The sequence below is a fragment of the Pocillopora verrucosa genome, chromosome 3, assembly GCF_036669915.1.
Source record: "Pocillopora verrucosa isolate sample1 chromosome 3, ASM3666991v2, whole genome shotgun sequence".
NCBI classification, from domain to species: Eukaryota; Metazoa; Cnidaria; class Anthozoa; order Scleractinia; family Pocilloporidae; genus Pocillopora; species Pocillopora verrucosa.
The window spans coordinates 25,575,240-25,596,175 of record NC_089314.1 but is presented as its reverse complement, the minus strand read 5'-3'; the positions used below and the strand labels follow the sequence as shown (position 1 = coordinate 25,596,175).

The window sequence follows — 20,936 nt, the reverse complement described above, 5'->3', positions numbered from 1 at the left end:
TTTATAATATAAATTAGCCATCATTAGAGTTTCAAAGCTGATTTTTCAAGCATTGGCTCTTCATCTCAACCAAATAGATGCAAAATTCACACCAATTGCACCTTTGGTTACCCAAATTTCTCCCACACTGATACTACAAACACATTTGCTCTTTGCTCACCTTGTGATATTTTTCTTATTCTGATAAGCATTTGTGATTATCAAATGCATGGACACTGATTAATTTTCAACTTAGATAATGACCAAATTTGGATTCTAGTAGGTCTGTGTGCAAGTTTTCTGATGTGTTCAACAGATCTGGTGTGCAACACATGCATCTAAAAGGTTGTGAGAGTTAGAGCTACTGAGAATGTCAAACATCTTGGCATGCATGTACATGCAAACCATTTACAAATCTTATCTTAGATAATTGGCATTTAAAATCAAGAACGACTCAACAAAATTTGTACACATTTTATTGATTAAATTTCCTACAATTGCACTGTAAGACGTGGATGCTTTTCACTTTCAGTCAATTTTCTCTCATGTATCAAAGCTGATGGAAAATACCAGAAATCCATTGACATGTTTCCTACGATGGCATCGTGCATCGGCAGCATTGATAACAACTTTTATTATTCTTAACTTCACCTTCCAGTCAATATTTTTGAACGATTCAAAATATTTTGGATATACACCGGCCGAGCAAGGCACAATGCCATAGCGGCTACATTTTCTTTTCATTGGTATTATGAAAGTCTTTAAGTTTGTTCTCTACTATCAGCCGGAACACGAATTGTGAAACCCAGCGAAAAGCATTCGCAACTGTTAGAAATCGCTACATGTAGTAAGTACCATTCTCTGTTTTGATGATAGGAAACCGTAACAGAGTTAAGGATATGACAATTAATCTTTGACAGACATGGAGACGGCTGTGCTAACTACGATCAAAATAACAGGAAATGGACCGTGGACTGTTACACAGGAATAAAGACATAAAGCTTCTCTACTAGTATTTTGTATTTTTTTTTTTTGATGTGATCATCATTACGAGATAAACTCAATTATAAAAAATTACAGTTAAATGATTGTTGTACAACCTTTCCTTCCCTTTCCTGCTTCCTCTTTCCCTTTCTCTCTCCATCTTCGGTTTACATTCGGCGGAAAACTCCAAGCTGCCTACGGCAATTGGGGCAGGAATGAACGGCGTCCTGCATGCTGTCGATACAGAACGGAATCAAACAACAACCAGCCCAACAGCCGACAAGGATCAGTCCTCCACAAGCGAGCCAAGCCAGTGTACCAGGAGTGTACTGCACAGAAGTAACAATGGTTGCAGTGCAGTACGGGCACACCATCGACACAGGAGCTTCGCCATACATCGCATTCCCCACAACCACAGTTTGCGGCTGCTGTATGATTGTAGTAGTTTGAGTGGTCTGAGCAGACGGAGGCGGCCCGTAGCCTTGAGGTGGCGGTCCATACCCTTGTGGTGGTGGCCCATACCCTGGCCCAGGTGGTGGGTAACTTTGTGGTGGAGGGTAACCTGGCTGTTGTGGATAGGCTGGCGGCCCTGAAGGCGGATAACCGGCCTGAGGTGGTTGATAAGGAGGAGGTCTAGGGTCCGCCATTATGGATGTCTTCGATCGAGCACGGAAGCAGTTATGACTATTCTTTTCAGCAACCTTCTAGCGCCTTTCGATGACTCGAACGCTCACACCAACTCAAAGTTATATTCAGTCCTTCAATTTCAAGTCTACAAAGGAGGAAGACGTTTAAGTCACCTCGAGGGTTCGACGTAGAAAGCTTTGGAAGAATCTTTTTTATTTCGTCACGTGATGTTGTTTTACCGCAACATGACGTCAATCTCTTCTTTGTTTCCAACACAACCAGCTGAGTAGGAGTGAAGTTGCGTTGGCGTGAAGGTCGAATAGAGTTGTGGCATTGAAAGTTGTCGTATAGGAAGGATGTTTAACCCTAAAACTCCCATGAGTGACTAAGACAGAATTTCTCTTTACAATATCTATACAATTTCAAGCAGATAGGTGATGAGAATAAGGAAATATATTAATAAGAGGATTAGCAGTTGATCTAATACCAAATTCTCCAAACTAACATCTCAAGAACTATATGGCAGACAGTGAGGACAATTACTAAGGAGATCTTGGGAGTTATAGGGTCAATAAAAACATTTATTCAAAATAATTTCCGATACTATCAACAGCGTAATTAAGCGACACAGGCGGTCCAGGGACCCGTTTCTCGAAAGTCCTGGTAACTTGACGGGCTCGAAAAACTGTTCTGTTTTAATTCAAAACAGGGGTTTCGAAAGTTTTGAGAATCATACAAAAAATATATAAGCTAAAGAAACAAAATGGATTGGTTACGGTGCCAGAACCTACTTCTCTATTCTTTAAAGTTTGACTTTAGAGTTTGGCTTCTTGTTCACCTTTGTCACTAAAAGAAAAGCACTCTTTCAATGATATGCTGCAGCCAAACTATTTTTCCCTCCCAAAAATTATGCGCTTCACAAAACGTTCGTCACCTTTCATTTCATTTATGAAACTTTTTATTGTTTCATTTTATTTTATTATGTTAATATATATATATTTTTGAAAATACATGTTTGGGAACGAACTTATGAACCAGTCATTATCTTACACATGTGGGGGTGGGGGAGGGAATGGATAATTTTTTCTTGGGGGGATCACATGGTTTTCGGAGGGAACAGAGGGGGTATTGACCGCCAATTAACTGCAAATGAGGAGGGGGGATCACATGGTTTTCAGGGGGAACAGAGGGGGTATTGACCGCCAATTAACTGCAAATGAGGAGGGGAGGGAACACATGGTTTCCAGGGGGAACAGAGAGGGTATTGACCGCCAATTAACTGCAAATGAGGAGGGGGGGAACACAGGTTTTCAGAGGGAACAGAGGGGGTATTGACCGCCAATTAACTGCAGATGACGAGGGGGGATCAGATGGTTTTCAGAGGGAACAGAGGGGGTATTGACCGCCAATTAACTGCAAATGAGGAGGGGGGATCACATGGTTTCCAGAGGGAACAGAGGGGGTATTGATCGCCAATTAACTGCAAATGACGAGGGGGGATCATATGGTTTTCAGAGGGAACAGAGGGGGTATTGACCGCCAATTAACTGCAAATGAGGAGGGGGGAACGCATGGTTTTCAGAGGGAACAGAGGGGGTATTGACCGCCAATTAACTGCAAATGACGAGGGGGGATCATATGGTTTTCAGAGGGAACAGAGGGGGTATTGACCGCCAATTAACTGCAAATGAGGAGGGGGGATCATATGGTTTCCAGAGGGAACAGAGGGGGTATTGATCGCCAATTAACTGCAAATGACGAGGGGGGATCATATGGTTTTCAGAGGGAACAGCGGGGGTATTGAACACCAATTAACTGTAAATGACGAGGGGGGATCACATGGTTTTCAGAGGGAACAGAGGGGGTATTGACCGCCAATTAACTGCAAATGAGGGGGGGAACACATGGTTTTCAGGGGGAACAGAGGGGGTATTGACCGCCAATTAACTGCAAATGAGGAGGGGGGAACACATGGTTTTCAGGGGGAACAGCGGGGGTATTGACCGCCAATTAACTGTAAATGAGGAGGGGGGAACACATGGTTTTCAGAGGGAACAGAGGGGGTATTGACCGCCAATTAACTGCAAATGAGGAGGGGTCATAAGAATATTTCAGCGCCTTGAGGGGGGTCAGGTAGATCTTATCTTGACGCAATCAAAATCCTCCGACACCCAGGCGATAACTTACAGTGACCGATCTCACTGTTAAGTCGAATTGAACTCCTAAAATGTTAAACGCTTTTTGATAGGTTTAATCGTTACATTCATAATCTAACATTGTTTAACTTAGGCTTAATTCGATCGCTTATTAGATTTCGATACGGAACGTTTCCTCTGCTGTTGCTCTCCTACGCAAGTGTTGTTCACAAAGACTAAACTTTATAATTGTAACTTGATGAGAAAGAGAAAAAAGGAACGAACTAACTGGCCCTAATGACAACGAATTTAACCTTAACGAAAGCGAACTCGGAAAAGATAACCTAAAGAATTGCACGTTTAGAACGTTGAGTAGTTTATTTGTGCCTATGTGTACGCGTATTCACGTGCACCCTTGTTCATCATTGGTCCTTTTGTCTAAGTGTTATGGACATTTCAAACACTCACTCTCCTTACTCGTGCTTGCTTTCGTTCAGTAGAAAATTCTGGTTTCATTAAGTCTTTGGTTCTTTTTTCGGGACAAGAAAACACTATCGTCATGAATATAAGTTTTCGACCTTTTCTCCTTAACTGAAGTGTTCTAAAACTACAGCGACAGAAATAGCTTGTTGATTGCAGTATTGTCTTTTGTCCTCAGCATGACAATACACAAAATAAGCATCGAAGGATGGTTAGTTCACTTTACATTCATCACTTATGTGGTCCTTGTCCGAGGGTGTGGCGAGACGAATCACTTCTGAAGCAGTCTCATTCGATCTGCAGCCATGTAATTCCTGATTACTGACACAGTCCCCAGGCATTTCTACATTTTCTACATAACATGCTACCAGAAAGCGAAAAGGTGGTCCAGTCCTGCATTCTATTGATACTTTCCCGTGACCAATGATCACAGACTGTTGTGTTATGTCCATACTTCTCTCTAAAACATATTTCCCTTCTTTTATCAAGATGATCTGATCCTTCCCCCTCAGTTTCTTGGCATTTTCAAAAACACACTGCAGCTGGTCCGACCTTTCAACAACGTGGACTTGAAGCTCTCCATAGTGTTGAATAACTTCCGACACATCCCGACCTCGGCTTAGGTGTTTAAACACTGCGGCAGCGGCCAGTGCTTCCGGCTTTCTGTCGAGTTCTGATAAGGCTACTGCTTTGGTGTGGTAACCAAGCAGCCAGGAAGGGTCGGCCTTGATGGCAGCATCTGCATCGTTTAGTGCAAGTTGTAATAAAGACCTCTTCTTGGACGAAATAGATTGTTGTTGTTGAGCAGATTTTAAGTAGGCTAAAGCCCTGCTGGTGAGAATATTTGGATGGTTTGGACATGAAACCAGAGCATCTTTATACAGTCCTAAAGCTGCATCAATATGGCCACCATCGAGACATAATTTTGTCTTTTCTCTAAGTCTTTGAATGGACTCCCCTGTCGGCGAAAGTACAATGTTCTCCATGTAAATGGTTGGATCAATCTTTAATGGAACACCTTTAGAGCACATAACTTGGACGTCGCCAAGACCAACAACAACAGAATTTTTGGGAATAGCCAAGGGCTCTGGAAGCTGGTACCTCCCTTCTTTCATTACAATCGCTAAATTCTGGACGTTTGTTTTCTCGGTTGCGGTGTGAAGGTCCTGCGCTGAGTTCACGATCTGTACGTAACAAGATCCAAAGCGACTAACCACAGCTGGAATACTTGAGCATTCCGACGGAAACAGACTCTGAGCAACAGCAGCTGCAGCAAGTGAAGGACCTCGTTCGCCAAGATGAGCAAGGCAGACAGCCTTCCAATAATACCCTTTCTCCCAAGAGGGATCTGCTGCCATTGCATTCTGTGAATCATGTAAGGCTTCTCGAAGGTATTTCTGCTTATCTTCCAATGAGCATTGCCTCTCCGATAGTTTTATATTTGTTGCAGCCCTATTACTCAGCAACTTGGCATCGTTTGGTGATAGAATTAAACCTTCAGTGTAAAATTTGAGTGCACCAAAAAACTCTCCTGCCTTGAACAAAATATTGCCATTATCTTTTATTCTCCGGGCAAGGAATATGTTAGTATCAATTGGCGGCAAGCCTTGGTTGGCTTGTGTTGTTGGCTTGGTTGTCTGGCACTGCTTCAGCAACTCAATGCATTCTTTTGCTTTCACACTATTTCCTAAGAACTCGTATGCGTCTTTCAAAGCAGCATAATTTCCAACTAGCTGTGGATGAACCTCACCACAACATTTCTTCCGAATTTCCAATGAGATTTGTGCTACCGTCAAGGAAATTTTTCCTCTTTTTATAGAAAAAGCACCACGGCTTCCTTGTTTTGTTCTCATTGAAATTTTCATGCAATCAAACAGATGATCTAAAACTTGACATGCGTGGTCATTGCTGCCATCCTCGATGGTGGTTGCATTTGTTTCCAGGCAACCGTTAATCACGCTCTTGTGTATCTGAGGCCATCTCTCTTTTAGGATATTCAGCAGCATGTCTTCCGACTTCTGCGTCTCAAAAGAGCTGAGTATACCAAGAGCGGTGGTCATTCCTCTTATGTACCAATCAGACTCATGTGGCATTGAACTGCTCATCTCCACCATTTCGTCAGCATAGGGCTTAGCCTCGCCAAGCTTTCCCTCGCTTTCGAGATGACGAGTGATGTATTGAAGAACACGTAACAGCAGGGGCTTATCTGGAGGATTTATTCGCCTGGCAAGCTCCAAGGCATTCTGATAACGTTCCATAACTTGTTTGAAATTACAAGAAGACGCGAAGTTTTCTGCTCTTCCTGTCAAAATCTGAAGCTCTACAAAACAACCATCACTCAGTCTCAATTTCTCAAGTTCTAGTAGTGCTTTGTAATTTTTCTCCCATTGTCCTTCCATGGCATAAAAGGAAGCTTTGTGCTGAAGGACGCGATATTTGATATCGTCATCTATGATGGCACCAGATTCCTCCAGCTCGCGGAGTTTCTGCACGGTTTCGTCAGCCAGAGTCTTTGACTCTTCGTAACTTCGTAAGTCCGAGCAATTTCTCTTACTGACACTTGCGTGCAACATAATATCCAAAATATTTGGTTCACCTTCAGAATGCATTTTTCGTACTTGTAATAAGAAATCTGCGAATTCAGCTTTCAGTCTATAAAAGGATATGTTCGCCCCCACAAGCCGTTCCACAAACGAGCACAATCGAAAGAAGGTCTCATCTCTGAATAGGACACGGACAAAGTTTCCTTTTGAAGACTCGATCTGTGTCTTTATGTGATCCTTCACCTGTCTGAAATTCAATAAAAGGGTAATGAGGATATTTTTATCCTCTTCTTTCATCTCCAACAAGTATCTCGTGTCGTTATTTAGTGTTACATTTGCACAATTTTCACTTCTCTTGGTTAAAGCACAGTGAATAACGCGCATGGCTGCAACCAAAGTCTCTTCCTTTAGTGATGGGGTAAGGCTGTCTCTAACCACCTCTTGAACAAGTTTGTGGACACCAAATACCCTGTTATGCTGATCCACCGAGAAAAGAGAGTAACAGGTCAGTACCTGTAGGATGTGAGCAGTTTCAATCTTAGAACGCGCAGCTTCTCTCAGTTCTGCTTGATTTACTGTAGGAAGCCCAGGATTTATGACGTCTAAAGGAATACTTTCGGACGTTAGAAAGGATGCAATGCGCATCATGGTGGCGGCAGCGGGCGAGTTTTTGATCACGAATGAAAAATTCATCTCCCACGTGGTGTGTACGGAGAGACGGTGCTGTGCTTCTACACTAAGGGCAGTGACTGGCTTCTGCTGTAGAAGACGAAGCTTTACATGCCGATACTTGTCAAGGTAATCTTTGAAGGTAATAGAAATAGGAAGAGCAGATATGTAAGCTGCTGCTTGCTCGAGGGCTAATGGAAGACCCCCTAATTCTTTTGCCAAATCAATTGCTCCTTGATAGAGCGATTCCCCTTCAAGTCCTGTTCTTCGAACTAGGAACAAGGCACCTTCTTCTTCACTGAAGCACTGCAGCTCCAGGCAATTAGTGGGGGACAGCCTTAAGAATGTTGCGGTGTCTTTTGCATTTTTTCTTGTCGTAAGCAGTACGTGTCCATTCTTGGGCGCTCTTGCATTTCTTTGCCAAGGCCCTTTGCATATTTTCTCTACACCTGTAGGACATGTTGGACTTCTTACGTCATCTGCGTTATCCACTACGAGAAGCCATGGGCGATTTTCATTGGACAGTAGAGTCAGAAATCTGTTTAGGGAGTCATCAACATTTTCTCTTGTGCACGCAGCCACATTTAAGAGCGCAAGGTTCTCGGCAACTGATTTACTTACATTTTCATCACTTTCCCCATTAACCCAGAACACTCCACCTGTGAAATGATTCATCCATCTCCAAGAAAATTCTACAGCCAGTGAGGTCTTGCCACATCCTCCGAGGCCACAAATAGTTTTGGTACAGCATGATGTTTTTGGTGGACTTTCAGAATTCTGATCTTGGACTAAATTTTTTTCTAACCAGACAAGAGCGTTCTGACGACCAGTGAACTCTCGTAGTTTCAGTGGCGCAGCACAAATTGCGTTCATACCGTCTCCACTCTGTCCTGGTTGAAATTTCGCCTTTAATGTTTCTACTTCACTTGTCACTTCCTTTACTTCATATTCCAAGTTGGCAACTTTACTGTCTGTGGTGTTAAGTTCCAATACGACGTTACGCATACAACTTTTTACATCGTCCAGGTCCTCGCTAATAACTTTTAAGGCATCCTGCAAATCATCACGCTCTTTAAGTGACATATTGAAACTTTCGACAGCTGTCTGTATCGTGGACATTTTTGCTTTAAGGACTGAAACTTCTTCCACTACGTTATTCCGCTGCTCTTGAATTTTGGAAATTTCTTCTCCATGCAATCGAGCTTGTTCTTTTAGTTTGTATGTCTCTTTCCCTGATAATTCTTCTGTTCTTCTTATCTTGGCATCTAGCTCAGTAACTCTATCTTGATCTTCATGTAGCTCTGTTCTCAGCTCCACTTGCTGCTCCCTTACCTCAGCAATTTCTTCTCCTTTTAAATCAACTTGTTCCTGCACCTCAGATAGGTCATCCTTGAAATTTATTATGTCTGCAACTAGCGACTGACGAAGCAAATGAAGGGCCTCAACTTCGGACTCCCTAACGGTTAGTAGTCCATGACGGAACAAATCTTGCAGGTTTTTGGAAGACTCTTGGGCTGCTGTGTCGGCACGAAACACTTGGTCATTAAGAAGGCCATTGAGATGTCCAAATATGGTTTTGACATCTGCATCGTTAAGTTCTTGCTTTGGAGAATGGGCCCAGCGATTTCTACCCTCGTCTCGCACTGAGCGCAAAACTGCACGATTGACTGGAGGATTGATAAAAGGGCACCACTCTAACAGGTTTAGAAGTCCCCCGATGTCTGTCGTGTTGGCATCAGTGATATCCCCTTTACGAGTTCCAAGGGTTGGCATAAAAACTTTAGCTATCTCCCATGCCCCCGTCGCAGAGCCCCACTGTTGTCTATCACTGTTGTCCCAACAAATCTTTGGTCGTGGGGACTTGTGGAGGCGCTTCAGCTCCTTCTTCCACATGCTGCAAGTAGCACATTTGGAAGAGTGACGCGTACAGATACATGGGGGAAATGCTTGTAGAGGAGGGTTAGATTTGATAAACTGGTACCAAGCCACCATTTTCCCTTGGATTAACTGTGCTATTCCATTTTTGGTTATGTTTAAGGCACATCCAACCATTATCCAGTTTTTGTGCTCTTTTTTATCAAGATCTACCGTCCAGCTAACAGTAGTCATCTTGTCACCTCCTTTGACACGACTGAAATTCTAGGAAATAATAAATGATCGTTGATATCCTGCAACTAGGATTGACGATATCGTAAGGTTTGACATCCTTAGGAGCCTGATAGGCCGGGGAGTTGAGATAGGGATGAGAACTTTGAGATATTCGGGGATTTAAAATGCTGAGGTACCTAAATGGGGAACCTAAATGCTTAGAGAGAGTCAGGGGGTTAGTTCGAGGATCGAATAGTTGAGGAACCCCAGGGGGTTTCATACTGGGGGATTCGAGATAGAGTTGTCGAATAATACTGTGGGGCTAAAGATCCCACGGGCTGGAGGTACCAAAGGACTCCATCGAGTATAAAATTCAATTTACCAGAGGGTTCGAGATACAGAGGGAAATGAGATACCTGGGAGTTAGAAGTATTTGATATGGGGATCTAAAATGCTTAAAAGTCACAGAAGTGATGGGAGGGGGTCAAATAGCCCCATGCACAAGAAAATAATAACAAAAAAAACCGCTGATACGTTAAATGGAGAAAAATAATAAACCAAGCAAGCCCATCCTGATCTTGCAGCACCTGTTTTAGGTGTGACAAGATGACAAGATAAGGAATTTCCGGGTTGATGTGGTTGATGTACACGTAATTTCATCGAACCTACAATAAAAGAATATATAACCTTTCATAATCTACCGATCTCCAGCCGTAGCTTAAAAGGCATTGTTACGAGGAACTTGAATATGATTAGGTTCTTCGAATCATTATTTAAATCCAGGTGTAAACAGCTAGATAGTGGTTGCAATATCAGTTTAAAGTAACCCTGGGCAGGAGCCCATTACTTACTTTAGTCCCAGGCTCCTGCCCTGGGACTAAATAAAGGTTTTGGCAAGCCTGAAGCGATTTGTTCCGTAGGAAAGTTCAACAAGCGCTGTATCAGGGTCCGCTATTAGGTACCTGTATTATTCGACTTTACAGTCTTCTTTTTTAATGAGAACCTTTTTCAGAAGGAAGTTCGGACAGAGATTAACCAAAATTAAAGAACATACTAAGAACCTAGTTAGGCTGAGAGTAAGTTAAGAACGACTATTTTGCCCATTTTTTTTAAGAGAAGTATGCAAATAAAGGAAAAGAAATATGAAACTGTGCTTTAACAGGACAATTAACTTAAATACTTAGGGATATGAAACCAATAACTCAAACCAATAACTCAAATCTGGCTTGGTAGAGCATAACGTGATCATAAAAACAGCTCATAAAATCATAAATAAACAAGGTAAGAGTGTCATGCTAGATTTTTTTACAAACTGTAGTGATTTATGCTAGTAAACGGTGGCGACAAGTAGGCACACTATGTATATTTCATAGTCGCTAGCAGGTAAATTTTGCCGAACTTTGAGTTCGTCTCAAGAGAGAACAACACAAATACACAAGGAAATTTTTACAGTAACTTTTTAACTATCCTTTTGTCTTTTAAAAGCTGGAAGCTCAGAAGATTCTGTCATATCGGTCATTGTTAAAACTGTCTTTGTTTTGATGCTACTATTCGACATAGGAAAAGCATGTCGGACAAAAATATTTACCAAAAAATAAATATTACTTTGCCAGGTTCAATGATGACAGTGGATTAAGTTTAGATGATAAAACAAAGGATTAAGTTGTTACATGAGGTCACACAACTCGGATAATATTCACGGTAAAAATTTGCATATTTGAGCGGTCGAACGAAAAAATTCATTTCTCGAAATCTAAAATATATTTTCACAAAAAAACCACACCACAATTATAAGGACATATTGGGCTACAAAATGTCAAAATAGGGGTGAAAGCAAATTTTGGGTGACTTGCCGCTGTTGTCTGATGCATGCTGACATTAGCTTTTAAAAACGTTTTCAGGCTCAAGTCGCAATAAAAAAATAAGAAGGTTCAGCCTCAGCCCCAAAATTAAAGGCTTGTTAAAAAAAAGAGGGTTTACAAAGATGACTTCTACCTTATGAGGCAGGTGCCTTCGTGCGGGTAAAGACGGATCAGGAAAAAAAGGTGGTCCGCAGTTGATACTCTGTATCCCCAGCCTCCATCCAAAGTTACTCAGCAAATCGCAGCCGATGAATTCAAATTCAGAAAGTCTAGTAATCCCTTCCCGACCAAATATCGAGCATCAATGACAGTGAATGCCAAATAATGGAAATATAATTTTGATGCAATAATTGGATTCAACTTGAACAAAACGGCCACAATCCTCTAGATAGCTACAGTGTTCATTATCAATCGGACAAAACAGAATGATCGAAGGAATTCAAATTTGCATAGTGTAAAACTTTAATTAAGGGAACAGTGCAGTCCAACCTAGATTTAGTAAACAAATAAAACGGGAGTTTCGACTTTAAGAACGGCTTTCATTTAGCGGTTACTGCTTCATACAATACCAGCGACTTTATCGTCGGTATCTTGATGAATCAATATTGAATTTTCCTCGACTGAATCAAAAGAATGGTTATCAAGTTGCACTATGTCGCAACATTCATGCAGCGATGCAAAATTAATCATGGCGGTCGAGATTAGTGTGTACGAATGTCGCCGTCACGACAAATGTTGCGCCAGTTTTGCTCAAGTGACGTCTCAAAGCACATGAAGAGGAATCTTAACTGGTGAAAGATAAAACTCCACAAAAATTGACTTCAGCTGGATGACAATAACAGGATCACCATTTCTTCAGTGTGCTCTTAAAGAATCGGTAACCTCCTCCTTTGATTTCGTTAAATTAATTGATACAAGCAAGTAGACGGACTGATTCTGGTGACAACATGCAACAGTCTCTCAGGGGAGAGACTGCAATGTTTACATTGGGGAAAAGTTTAGTGTCACTTTCCTCGTTAAGAGCAATACTTATCGCTGTCCTGAATTATAGCGACGTAGTTTGATCGCTCGTCGCGGATTATGAAATTTCGTTGCTCCTATCCCTTGAAGGGCATCTTGTTTGGGTTAACTTAATTACAAGTTTATTTCAATACCTGAAAAGTTCGGTTTCTTCATTAATCAGCTACTGAAAAAAACATTCCGAGGCTCTTAGAGCGACCTCACAGCAATTTTAAAATCAACAAGTAGAACGAATAAGAGTGGTATGCTAGTTTACGGTAGTCGTCGAATATATCAGGGAAATTCAAAAGGTCCCCTTAAAGAAAGCCGGAAAATACATGTTCTCTATGACCTAATATTCACTTGATAATAATCATACCTCTGATACCGTATAGTAGAAGAAAGTAGAGAGATTGTTCACCTCACCTCAATCAGACGCCATTGCTTCATTCCATCTTCGAACGAAGACGGAAATGGGATATCGCATACACCAGCGTAAAATGTTGCTACTTTCCAGTCTCCCCGCTTTTTTAATGAACTTGTTTTCCAGTTTTTTTTCAACTGGACATGGTTATGACAAGAAATAATGATACACATGCATAAACGGATATCACAGTATTCACATAACTGAAAATTTCAAGTAAATGCAACTTATATCATCAAGAAAAGTGGGGATATTTATTGAAAATTATATTTCCGTGGCCGAAAAAAAAAAACTAGTGTCTAAATGAAACCTTGGAAGATAATCATATAAAAGAATGCTTGTTTGCATACTAAATACTGTTCGTTCAATGGTCAGTTCTCTCACCAGATTCCACAACTGAGGGCCTAACACACATTTACGAGATCGTATTTAAGAATACACGAGGGAACCCAAATGCTCGCGATATACCAGCTGGGCTCTAATGTACAGGGCCATAGGGCAAACCACGGGTATCCCTTGATCATAGAAAGAGATTATACCAGTAAAGAGCGGCATGAAAGCGTAATTGACGATATCAATAGTTAGAGGGAAAAAGGGCACACAATCTCCCATGTCCCATACCATGAGAAGGTGGTATTTGGAAATAATTTTGCCTTGCCAATAGCTTGCTTTTCCACCTGCGCACACCTTTAACTACCGTAGTACCGTAACACGTCAGTTCCTTTTCTCTTTCCACAATTGTTGCATAGCATCCCATGTCATGTCAAATAATGAAACGAAAGATAAGATCCCAATCCATTTATCAAAGAAACTAAATCAAAACGTAAAAAAGTCAATTCCATCAGAAGTTGGCAGCGACTGGACTACCATCAGCTGACCGTGAGGGTCCAAAAATACAGATCCTTGGATTCAACTCTCCCTTCTGTTTTTAATGAAGTAGATTATGAATATGTGAAGAGAGAGGAGCGTACATCGCGCTGCAGACCTGTCATATCACGAGCCCAACTGTTAATTTTAATTGTGGGCTTTAGAAGCCACGCCAAGTCGACGTCAAGAGCCAACATTTAAAGTGCACATTAAATTTGCATTTCATTCGTTACTTCGTGAAACGACCTGCCGAATTCTATTCAATCAAGTTGGTGTAGATGTGGTAGATTTTTTCAAGTCACTTCAATGTAAATAAATCTTTATGTTTTAGTTCGGAAACCAATATGGAAAACATTTTTCTATCTGTCTATCTGTCGGCTCCCAGGCTATGATTTGCCGAAATCCTTCTCATATCTTGTGTACCGCGTTTCAGGTCATTTAATGGCTGTTATGTCATACAGTTTATTAAAATTGGCTAAGTAACAATCCGTGTTTAAAATCTTCTCCACCCTTTCCCATCCTCGTTCAATTTCGGTTCACTCTTATTCCGACTTCTTCGTTGTTTGTCTACGTTGGTAAGCTCTATTTTAGAGATTTCCTCTTTCCCATTCAAAGATACCTCAGTCCTTAAGGTAATAAGCTATATGCGTCAGAAAATCACCTGGATATCGATCTATTACAGTCTAGGGTTGTCACGTCTGATCTCAATAAAATAAAATAAAGCGTATACGGTTGACCTGCAGATGAAATACGAGTAACGAAGTGATCCACATAGGTAAGCTCCAATTAGAAAAACTGCAGAAAAGAAGCCTGCAAAAATTCAGGACTCGGGATTCTATGCTTCACAGATATTAGTTACAGACGTGAAGGCAGATGCAGGGAGCAAGTTGGTTGTGCATTCGGTGGAAGCCGCTGACCCCTTCCCTGTTTCAGAGTTCCATCTCGTCCGAGCTGTCTATCTTACTCTGAGTCCTTCTACTCAAAGACTTCTTGGGGCAACAGCCAAACGTCATGCAATTTTTAAGAGATTTATAAAACTTGGAGCGTTTCATAACCGTTTGCGAACGTAACGAAAGACAGTGCATTCAGTTTTTGAAATGGAATTGACATGAGAGTTTATTTATCTAAAATTTTGTCCTATCGCACGAGGAATTACGAGCATACGTTGTGCAAGTTTAAAGTTTAGGTGCTTCGTAAGACAACGCAAACTTTTTACTTAAATGATGATGGAAGAGTTTGTGAAAAGGGCGTAGCTGGTTAGCATAACTAGAATTTCTAATAAATTATAACCCCCTAAGCACATTCTGCGGTAATAAGCTTCTTCGCTACAGCCAAATTAATCTCTCTCACCGGGCGGAGGATTTTTTCAGGTGATTATGGAGAGTTTGCACCTTAAAATTGAAGCTCGGCATTTCCACAGTCCGTTTCAGTCTTCTCCATTCTTAGCCTTTTCTCGTTCCCTCTTAGTTTGTAGTTGTCTGTTTTGTCTTCCTTCGCCTTGCGGAACCAATATCAAGTGGGATCTTTTAAATTGAGAGAAGTTTTTCATGTCATAAACATGACTTAATAGAACTGATATTACAATGTCACTCCCATCCAAAGGACAAAAAAAGAACCTAAAACAAAATAAATTACCGAATAAGCCATTAGCTTAAAAGGGTCATGGATGAGCTGCGATTGACCTCTCTTATCTTTTCGGTAATGACAATAAGTTTTTATTTCATTCACAGTTGTGGCATATGCCTTTTAAAAGGCCTGGTATTTTTTAAATACCAAAACCAGAATTATCAGAAAAGTGGTGGAACAAGGGTCTAACCAAGGCACGTTCACCGTCGTTTGAACAAAAGACGATGAGATTTCAGATACATAGCTTTTCACCACACTTAATTGACAGAAATACAATCTGTTAATTGTCAAGGAAAAGACAACAGCAATCTTCACTAGGTATCAGTATACAGTTGACAGATGGAGGAAAAATACACCAAATTACTCTAAAGTACAGATACAACATCACCCTTGTTGAAAGGTCCAAGTAGATTAAGACTTGAAAACTGGAGAAATAAATACTAAAAAGATGGATATACTATCGAGGGATTTCGAGTAAGACTCTGGCTAAACATTTCCAAATGACATATACTCTTATCTGAGACATAAACCTGACAGTTTTATGAAAATTTATACATCACCAAAATTGGGCGGATCTGTTATAGTTTTACTATGCAAACACTCGCAGCATCAATCGCCAAAATCTGCGAAACGTTTGTTCTAATAATAAATTATTTTTCTTTCGGTTAAAATCAGTGCTTTTGATAGTCACAAAGACACAAACGATTTCAAAGGCATCAACAGTACTGACTGAGTGGATAATGGCAAACTTAAAACAAAAAACTGTCTCAATCTTGGAAGCAGTCTGTTTAAAGATCTATTTTAGTTCTATGACAAAATTGTGAAACAAAGTGATTACATTTCAGAAGCGAAAGAGGGCAAACAAAGCTAGTGTGTAATTAATTCTTACATCTAATTGGAGCACATTTTAAGCATCCAGAAAATCTTTTGCGAAGTGGAAATAAGTTCAGCTCCTATTTTCAAGATTGGGTGGACGGTAAGATCTATTTTCTGATGTTCGCAGTTATCTCTCAAGTCAATCTTCACGCTTGCTTCTCTGGTGAGGTCCCAAATGGAATTCGAACCTTGAAATAAACACGCCACTACAAAAATAAACACATTTCGCAAGAGCAAAGCGTTAATAATGGGACACGTAAATTAAAACTGACATCTCTTAAGACCTTTCGCTCAAGCGTGATCATAAGGAATCCATGTACGGTAATCACTCTGTCAATTTGCTGGATTCAGTAACAAAAGTCCAAAAGTGGGTGGATCATCTAGAACAAAACCAAAATCTTTTATTCCCATGACACACTCTTAACTCGATCCTTACAAGGAAGAAACTTAAGTCAATAGGCCAAAGGATGCTGTTTTGTGTTTTCTAATTAAATTTTGGTGCACTCAATATTCGATAACACAAAGGGACCCATTTGAGCCGATTTACTAAGATGCCATGACAACGAAATGTTATTCTAATAAAACCCTTGAAGCCTGCTCGCGAAATATCAAATCGACGCCAAACAAACAACACATTGTGTTCATTCTTGTGGGTTGACTTCTGCTTTATTGCCTTCATTAGAACGGAAATTAGTTTGGAAAATGCTTTTTGGGAGCAATTCACAAAGGATATATAATCGTTTTTCACTGTTGACGGACTCGAGAATTCTAAAGTATTTTTCATCACAGAAATGACATATTTGTGAGAATGGTCCAAAATAATATGTTCCCCAAGGATTTTAAGATGTACTCAGCATCAATTGGCTCAGCTTTGAGATCAATGTCGAACGAAATGAATTCAAGTAAACGGGGGGTCTTGATTTTCAAGCTGTTGAGACCAATTTGTTTATACAACTCCTTATAATACTGGGACAATTGCCTTTTTGAAAATTCGCAGCAAATTATTTCTTAGTTATTGAAATCATAATTCAGTACATGGAGGGGTTTTTTAGCGCGCGACGCAGGCAAAAGAAGGGAGAAAGTGAACCTTCTGTCGCTAAAGATAATTGAATAATAGCAGGGTATAGTTTTCATTTGATCGAACATAGTTTCTAACACAATAATAATCTTCTGTAGGAAAATGTATCTTAGTGATCAGCGTCAGAGCCGTACGTATTCGTTTATCAATGTTCGGAGAGTCAGCAAGTCGTAACAGCTTTTCTGCCATGTTGAAATTATTCACAGTGAGTCACTATTCACACGAAGTCGCCACGAAATCGTATTTTAAAAGAAAGTCTAAAAGAAAGGAATTAAATATCTCTCAGTGTGGTATGTCTAAATGCAATTTTTCTTTCACTCGCCGGGCGGCATTCTGCTGTAACAAGATTTGAATAAAGACCTCTTAAACATTTATTAAGCAGGAACAACAGGATGACGCATATAGGAACTTTATTCTTTAAGTTTTACACAGGCAGCTGAGGATTAACACGATCAGACAAATATCGAGATCGACACCAAATTCAGAAAGTTCCGACCCGATAATCCTATCAAACAGCGTCATTGCTTATTCTGTACAAAATGAATTTATGAAGCAATTTCAGTGTTGTTTTCTGTTTGGTCTAAATCCCCGCGAGCGGATAATGCTATTAAATCTTATAATATCAATGTATTAACAGAACTTTTGCATCCAGGAAAAAATAGACCTTCCGTCTACAAGAGGATTGATGTACATAGCTACGTGACCTTTTTTGGCTGTAACTATCATTAGTAATCGACTCAAGATAAAGCAAAATGCAACAATAATTATCATATTTTATCACAATTTTCGATCGCTATGTTTTTATCTAAAAAGGTACAAGCTAAAATCATAATTAACGCAGCCGGCTACAACTTGTTTTTTTTACTTTAGTTCACATATGCATGCATAGTGAATCAAACGCCTGTTCTACCCCTATTCGAATTCTCGTGTGATCGTGACACACTGCTATCATTTGTTACAGGTCTAAAAGAAGTAATGTAATAAAGTCTTTCCAATCATATACAGCGTTTTTGTGTGTACACTTGTTCGATGGAACAATAAAACTTGTTTTGTATTCAAATTTCGGATGAGAGATGCATTCAGTCCGCAATTTTGTTCGCGCTGTCTTCTGACAATATGTTCTCGAAAAACAAAAGGTGAAATAAACGAAGAAATTACTGTACTTTATGTTTTTTTCCTCGGGAATTTTTGTCCTTTTATTGTTTCCATCGATAGAGTCGTCGTATATTTGAATTAGTACAGCTTTGAAGTCTCCGAAAGAAAACTTTACGACAAAAATTAACTTACAGAGGAAAACCGCGGAGCTTACATGATTTTATTTAGCACGGATTAAAATTCATACTTTTCAATAAAACCACAAGGATATGTAAACTTTTGTTTTTGCATTAATCCATCTTAAACTCCTCAGGAAAACGAAATTGTCGGCAGCGGCAAGACAGAAATGTTTTGTCCTGCTGTCAAAATGTTTGGGATTACTTTGCTTTGTGCGATGAGGAATCCCTCTGTCTCGATGACATGTTAGGCAAGATTGCGGCCGATTACAACATGTCCATCCCATTTTTACTTACATGCACACTCCAAAAATATCTCTTAACTTTGTTGCTTTGCCTTGCCGTTCATTCGTATCCAAGATTTGCAGCCGCTACTACTTCGGCTTGCTGCGCTCGTTCTATAGTTGGTGGCTTCTGTTACGGAAACTTCATCCAGAGCATTGTTCCGAGAGACTTCTCTACGTCTGCAAAGCATTCGGCTAAATGCTTCGCGAAATTCCTTGTTGAAAACCGTATATATAAGCGGGTTTAACGAACTGTTCATTACCGGCAAAACGGAGATAAATGGGATACTTACTACTTGGGCAAGTGCTGGGTTCTTCTTAAGGGGTTCGAGGCAGGCTGTACACCACAAACTCGTGACAATGAGTATGAAAGGCGGCAACCAACATACAATAAACACTCCAATGACGATAGCAATAGTTTTTGTTGCTTTCAATTCACGCAAAATTCGCCTTTTCCCTTTGTTTGGGTCAAGAGAAGCGACCGCTTTTGCCTGAGTGAACGCAACCCGAAACACGCACGAGTACGTTACGATGACTATTAGCAGCGGCAAAAAAAATGCAACAGCCATTGCTGTGGTGTAATAAATCTTGTCAGATTTCGCACAGGATCGTCCATCCATTGTGTTGATTTTAATGTTACTTTTGGAGCCTCCTTCCCAATTGACTAGGCTCAAAACTCCCCAGAGCATAGCGTAAACCCATACAAAGGCGATTAAAGAGAACCCCACTCGCTTGGTCATACGGCTCTGGTACTCGAAAGGTTTGGTGATAGCTAGGAAGCGATCGATGGAGATGATGACTAAATTACACATAGAGGCACTACTAAAAACAGTGTCCATAACTATCCAATATGCGCAAGTCGTAAAGTCTCCCTCTCCCTTATCGAAGCACCAATGGTTGTTGTGCACGCTGGTGTCGATACGAAGCGGAAGATGACCAAGAGCGACGAACAAGTCAGATACTGCGAGCGAGATGATGAAGAAATTAGTCATTCGTCGCAAGCGATGGTAGAGATAAACCGCGCTTATTACGAGAAGGTTCCCAAATATTGTGGCCAGCATTATTAACACGAGAAATACAGTGTAAAGGATGAACAAAGGTTGTGTCGACTTCTCGCAAACGCCTAAATCTCCACTCAGCGTCGAGTTATTCGCATGCATGGCCGTTTTTTCTCCTCGAGGAATGTTTCGCAGTATGCTGCTAGGAACGTCAACCGTCTACAAGTCCTTCAAATGACAACACCAGTTGTGGTTGGCGAGTTTTTATGCTCGCTTGCCCTGTAATTATTGGCTCAAATAAGCTGGCAATTAGTATGAATGATATGGATAATGGTATATTATTAATTTGGGTTAATCAACCGCTCCGTTCCTGGGGTCGCGACGCTGAAAGATGAATGATCATAAGAGTTTAGATACTTGTCTAACCATAGCAACCGGTGAACATTCCTGATCTTGTGTTGATTACATAAAGAAGTTTGTCATTCAAGTTGCTGTCCAATGCAGTCACAAGATTAACCTTAGATTGTCCGCTTTGACAGAAATCATTTTCAAATGCTCTATTTTTGTCCCAAATTGGATGTCCCAACAAGGCAAGATATGTCTCAATCGAGCGCGTAACATGAAGAATTGTTGTTTTGATTTTTCGAACGGAAGCTTTTGACGGTTTGTAAGTGGCTCACTAGCGGGGGCTTGTGAAAATAAAACGCCCGCAGGCGAAAGCAATTCACCGCCAGTCGCTAGAGATAAAGATTGCCAGCGGATGAAAGGCGTAACTGCACAATTTTTCATATGAAATTTTAATATTTCTTGGTTTTAAATTAGCGTAGGAAAATACTTTCGAAGGCAGCCTAAATTAGCATCAGGGTAGGTAGAATCGATTAGAGATATTGAACGCGCTCCGATCGCAATTTGCGGCTTTTTCGACCGCTAGCTGCAGGAACGGATATTATGAATATTCCACGGACATTAAACAGGCGAAACATGAGCTTTCGAGAGGACAAGCAATTTAATCCTTCTCAGTTGCGGGGATAATTACTTCCTGTTAGACGCATCTTCAATCAACCTGACTGGGCAAAGAAGAATAGTGTTTTTAGCACTTAATACGTTCAATTTTTACCTACTTTGGATTTTTTCGCAATGAACTTA

The 20,936-nt window shown here is 40.6% G+C and overlaps 3 protein-coding genes across 3 annotated transcripts; all 3 read right to left on the bottom strand.

The window, feature by feature from the left end:
* Positions 1-439: 439 nt before the first annotated feature.
* Positions 440-1,804, bottom strand: LOC131800301 (lipopolysaccharide-induced tumor necrosis factor-alpha factor homolog). The gene has a single exon (XM_059117984.2). The coding sequence runs from the start codon at positions 1,608-1,610 to the stop codon at positions 1,131-1,133; it is 480 nt and encodes a 159-aa protein (XP_058973967.1). The 5' UTR covers positions 1,611-1,804; the 3' UTR covers positions 440-1,130.
* Positions 1,805-3,828: 2,024 nt separating this feature from the next.
* On the bottom strand, positions 3,829-9,552 carry LOC131768297 (uncharacterized). The gene has a single exon (XM_066164105.1). It carries the CDS (start codon positions 9,524-9,526, stop codon positions 4,418-4,420), a length of 5,109 nt encoding a protein of 1,702 aa, XP_066020202.1. The 5' UTR covers positions 9,527-9,552; the 3' UTR covers positions 3,829-4,417.
* An 8,078-nt stretch (positions 9,553-17,630) lies between these two features.
* LOC131768280 (D(1C) dopamine receptor-like) lies at positions 17,631-20,526 on the bottom strand. The gene has a single exon (XM_059084014.2). The coding sequence runs from the start codon at positions 19,950-19,952 to the stop codon at positions 18,828-18,830; it is 1,125 nt and encodes a 374-aa protein (XP_058939997.2). The 5' UTR covers positions 19,953-20,526; the 3' UTR covers positions 17,631-18,827.
* Positions 20,527-20,936: the final 410 nt, after the last annotated feature.

Bases quoted from the DNA above. Each gene is read 5' to 3' on its own strand.
- LOC131768297 (XM_066164105.1), bottom strand. From the start codon at position 9,526: ATGACTACTGTTAGCTGGACGGTAGATCTTGATAAAAAAGAGCACAAA.
- LOC131768280 (XM_059084014.2), bottom strand. From the start codon at position 19,952: ATGCATGCGAATAACTCGACGCTGAGTGGAGATTTAGGCGTTTGCGAG.
- LOC131800301 (XM_059117984.2), bottom strand. From the start codon at position 1,610: ATGGCGGACCCTAGACCTCCTCCTTATCAACCACCTCAGGCCGGTTAT.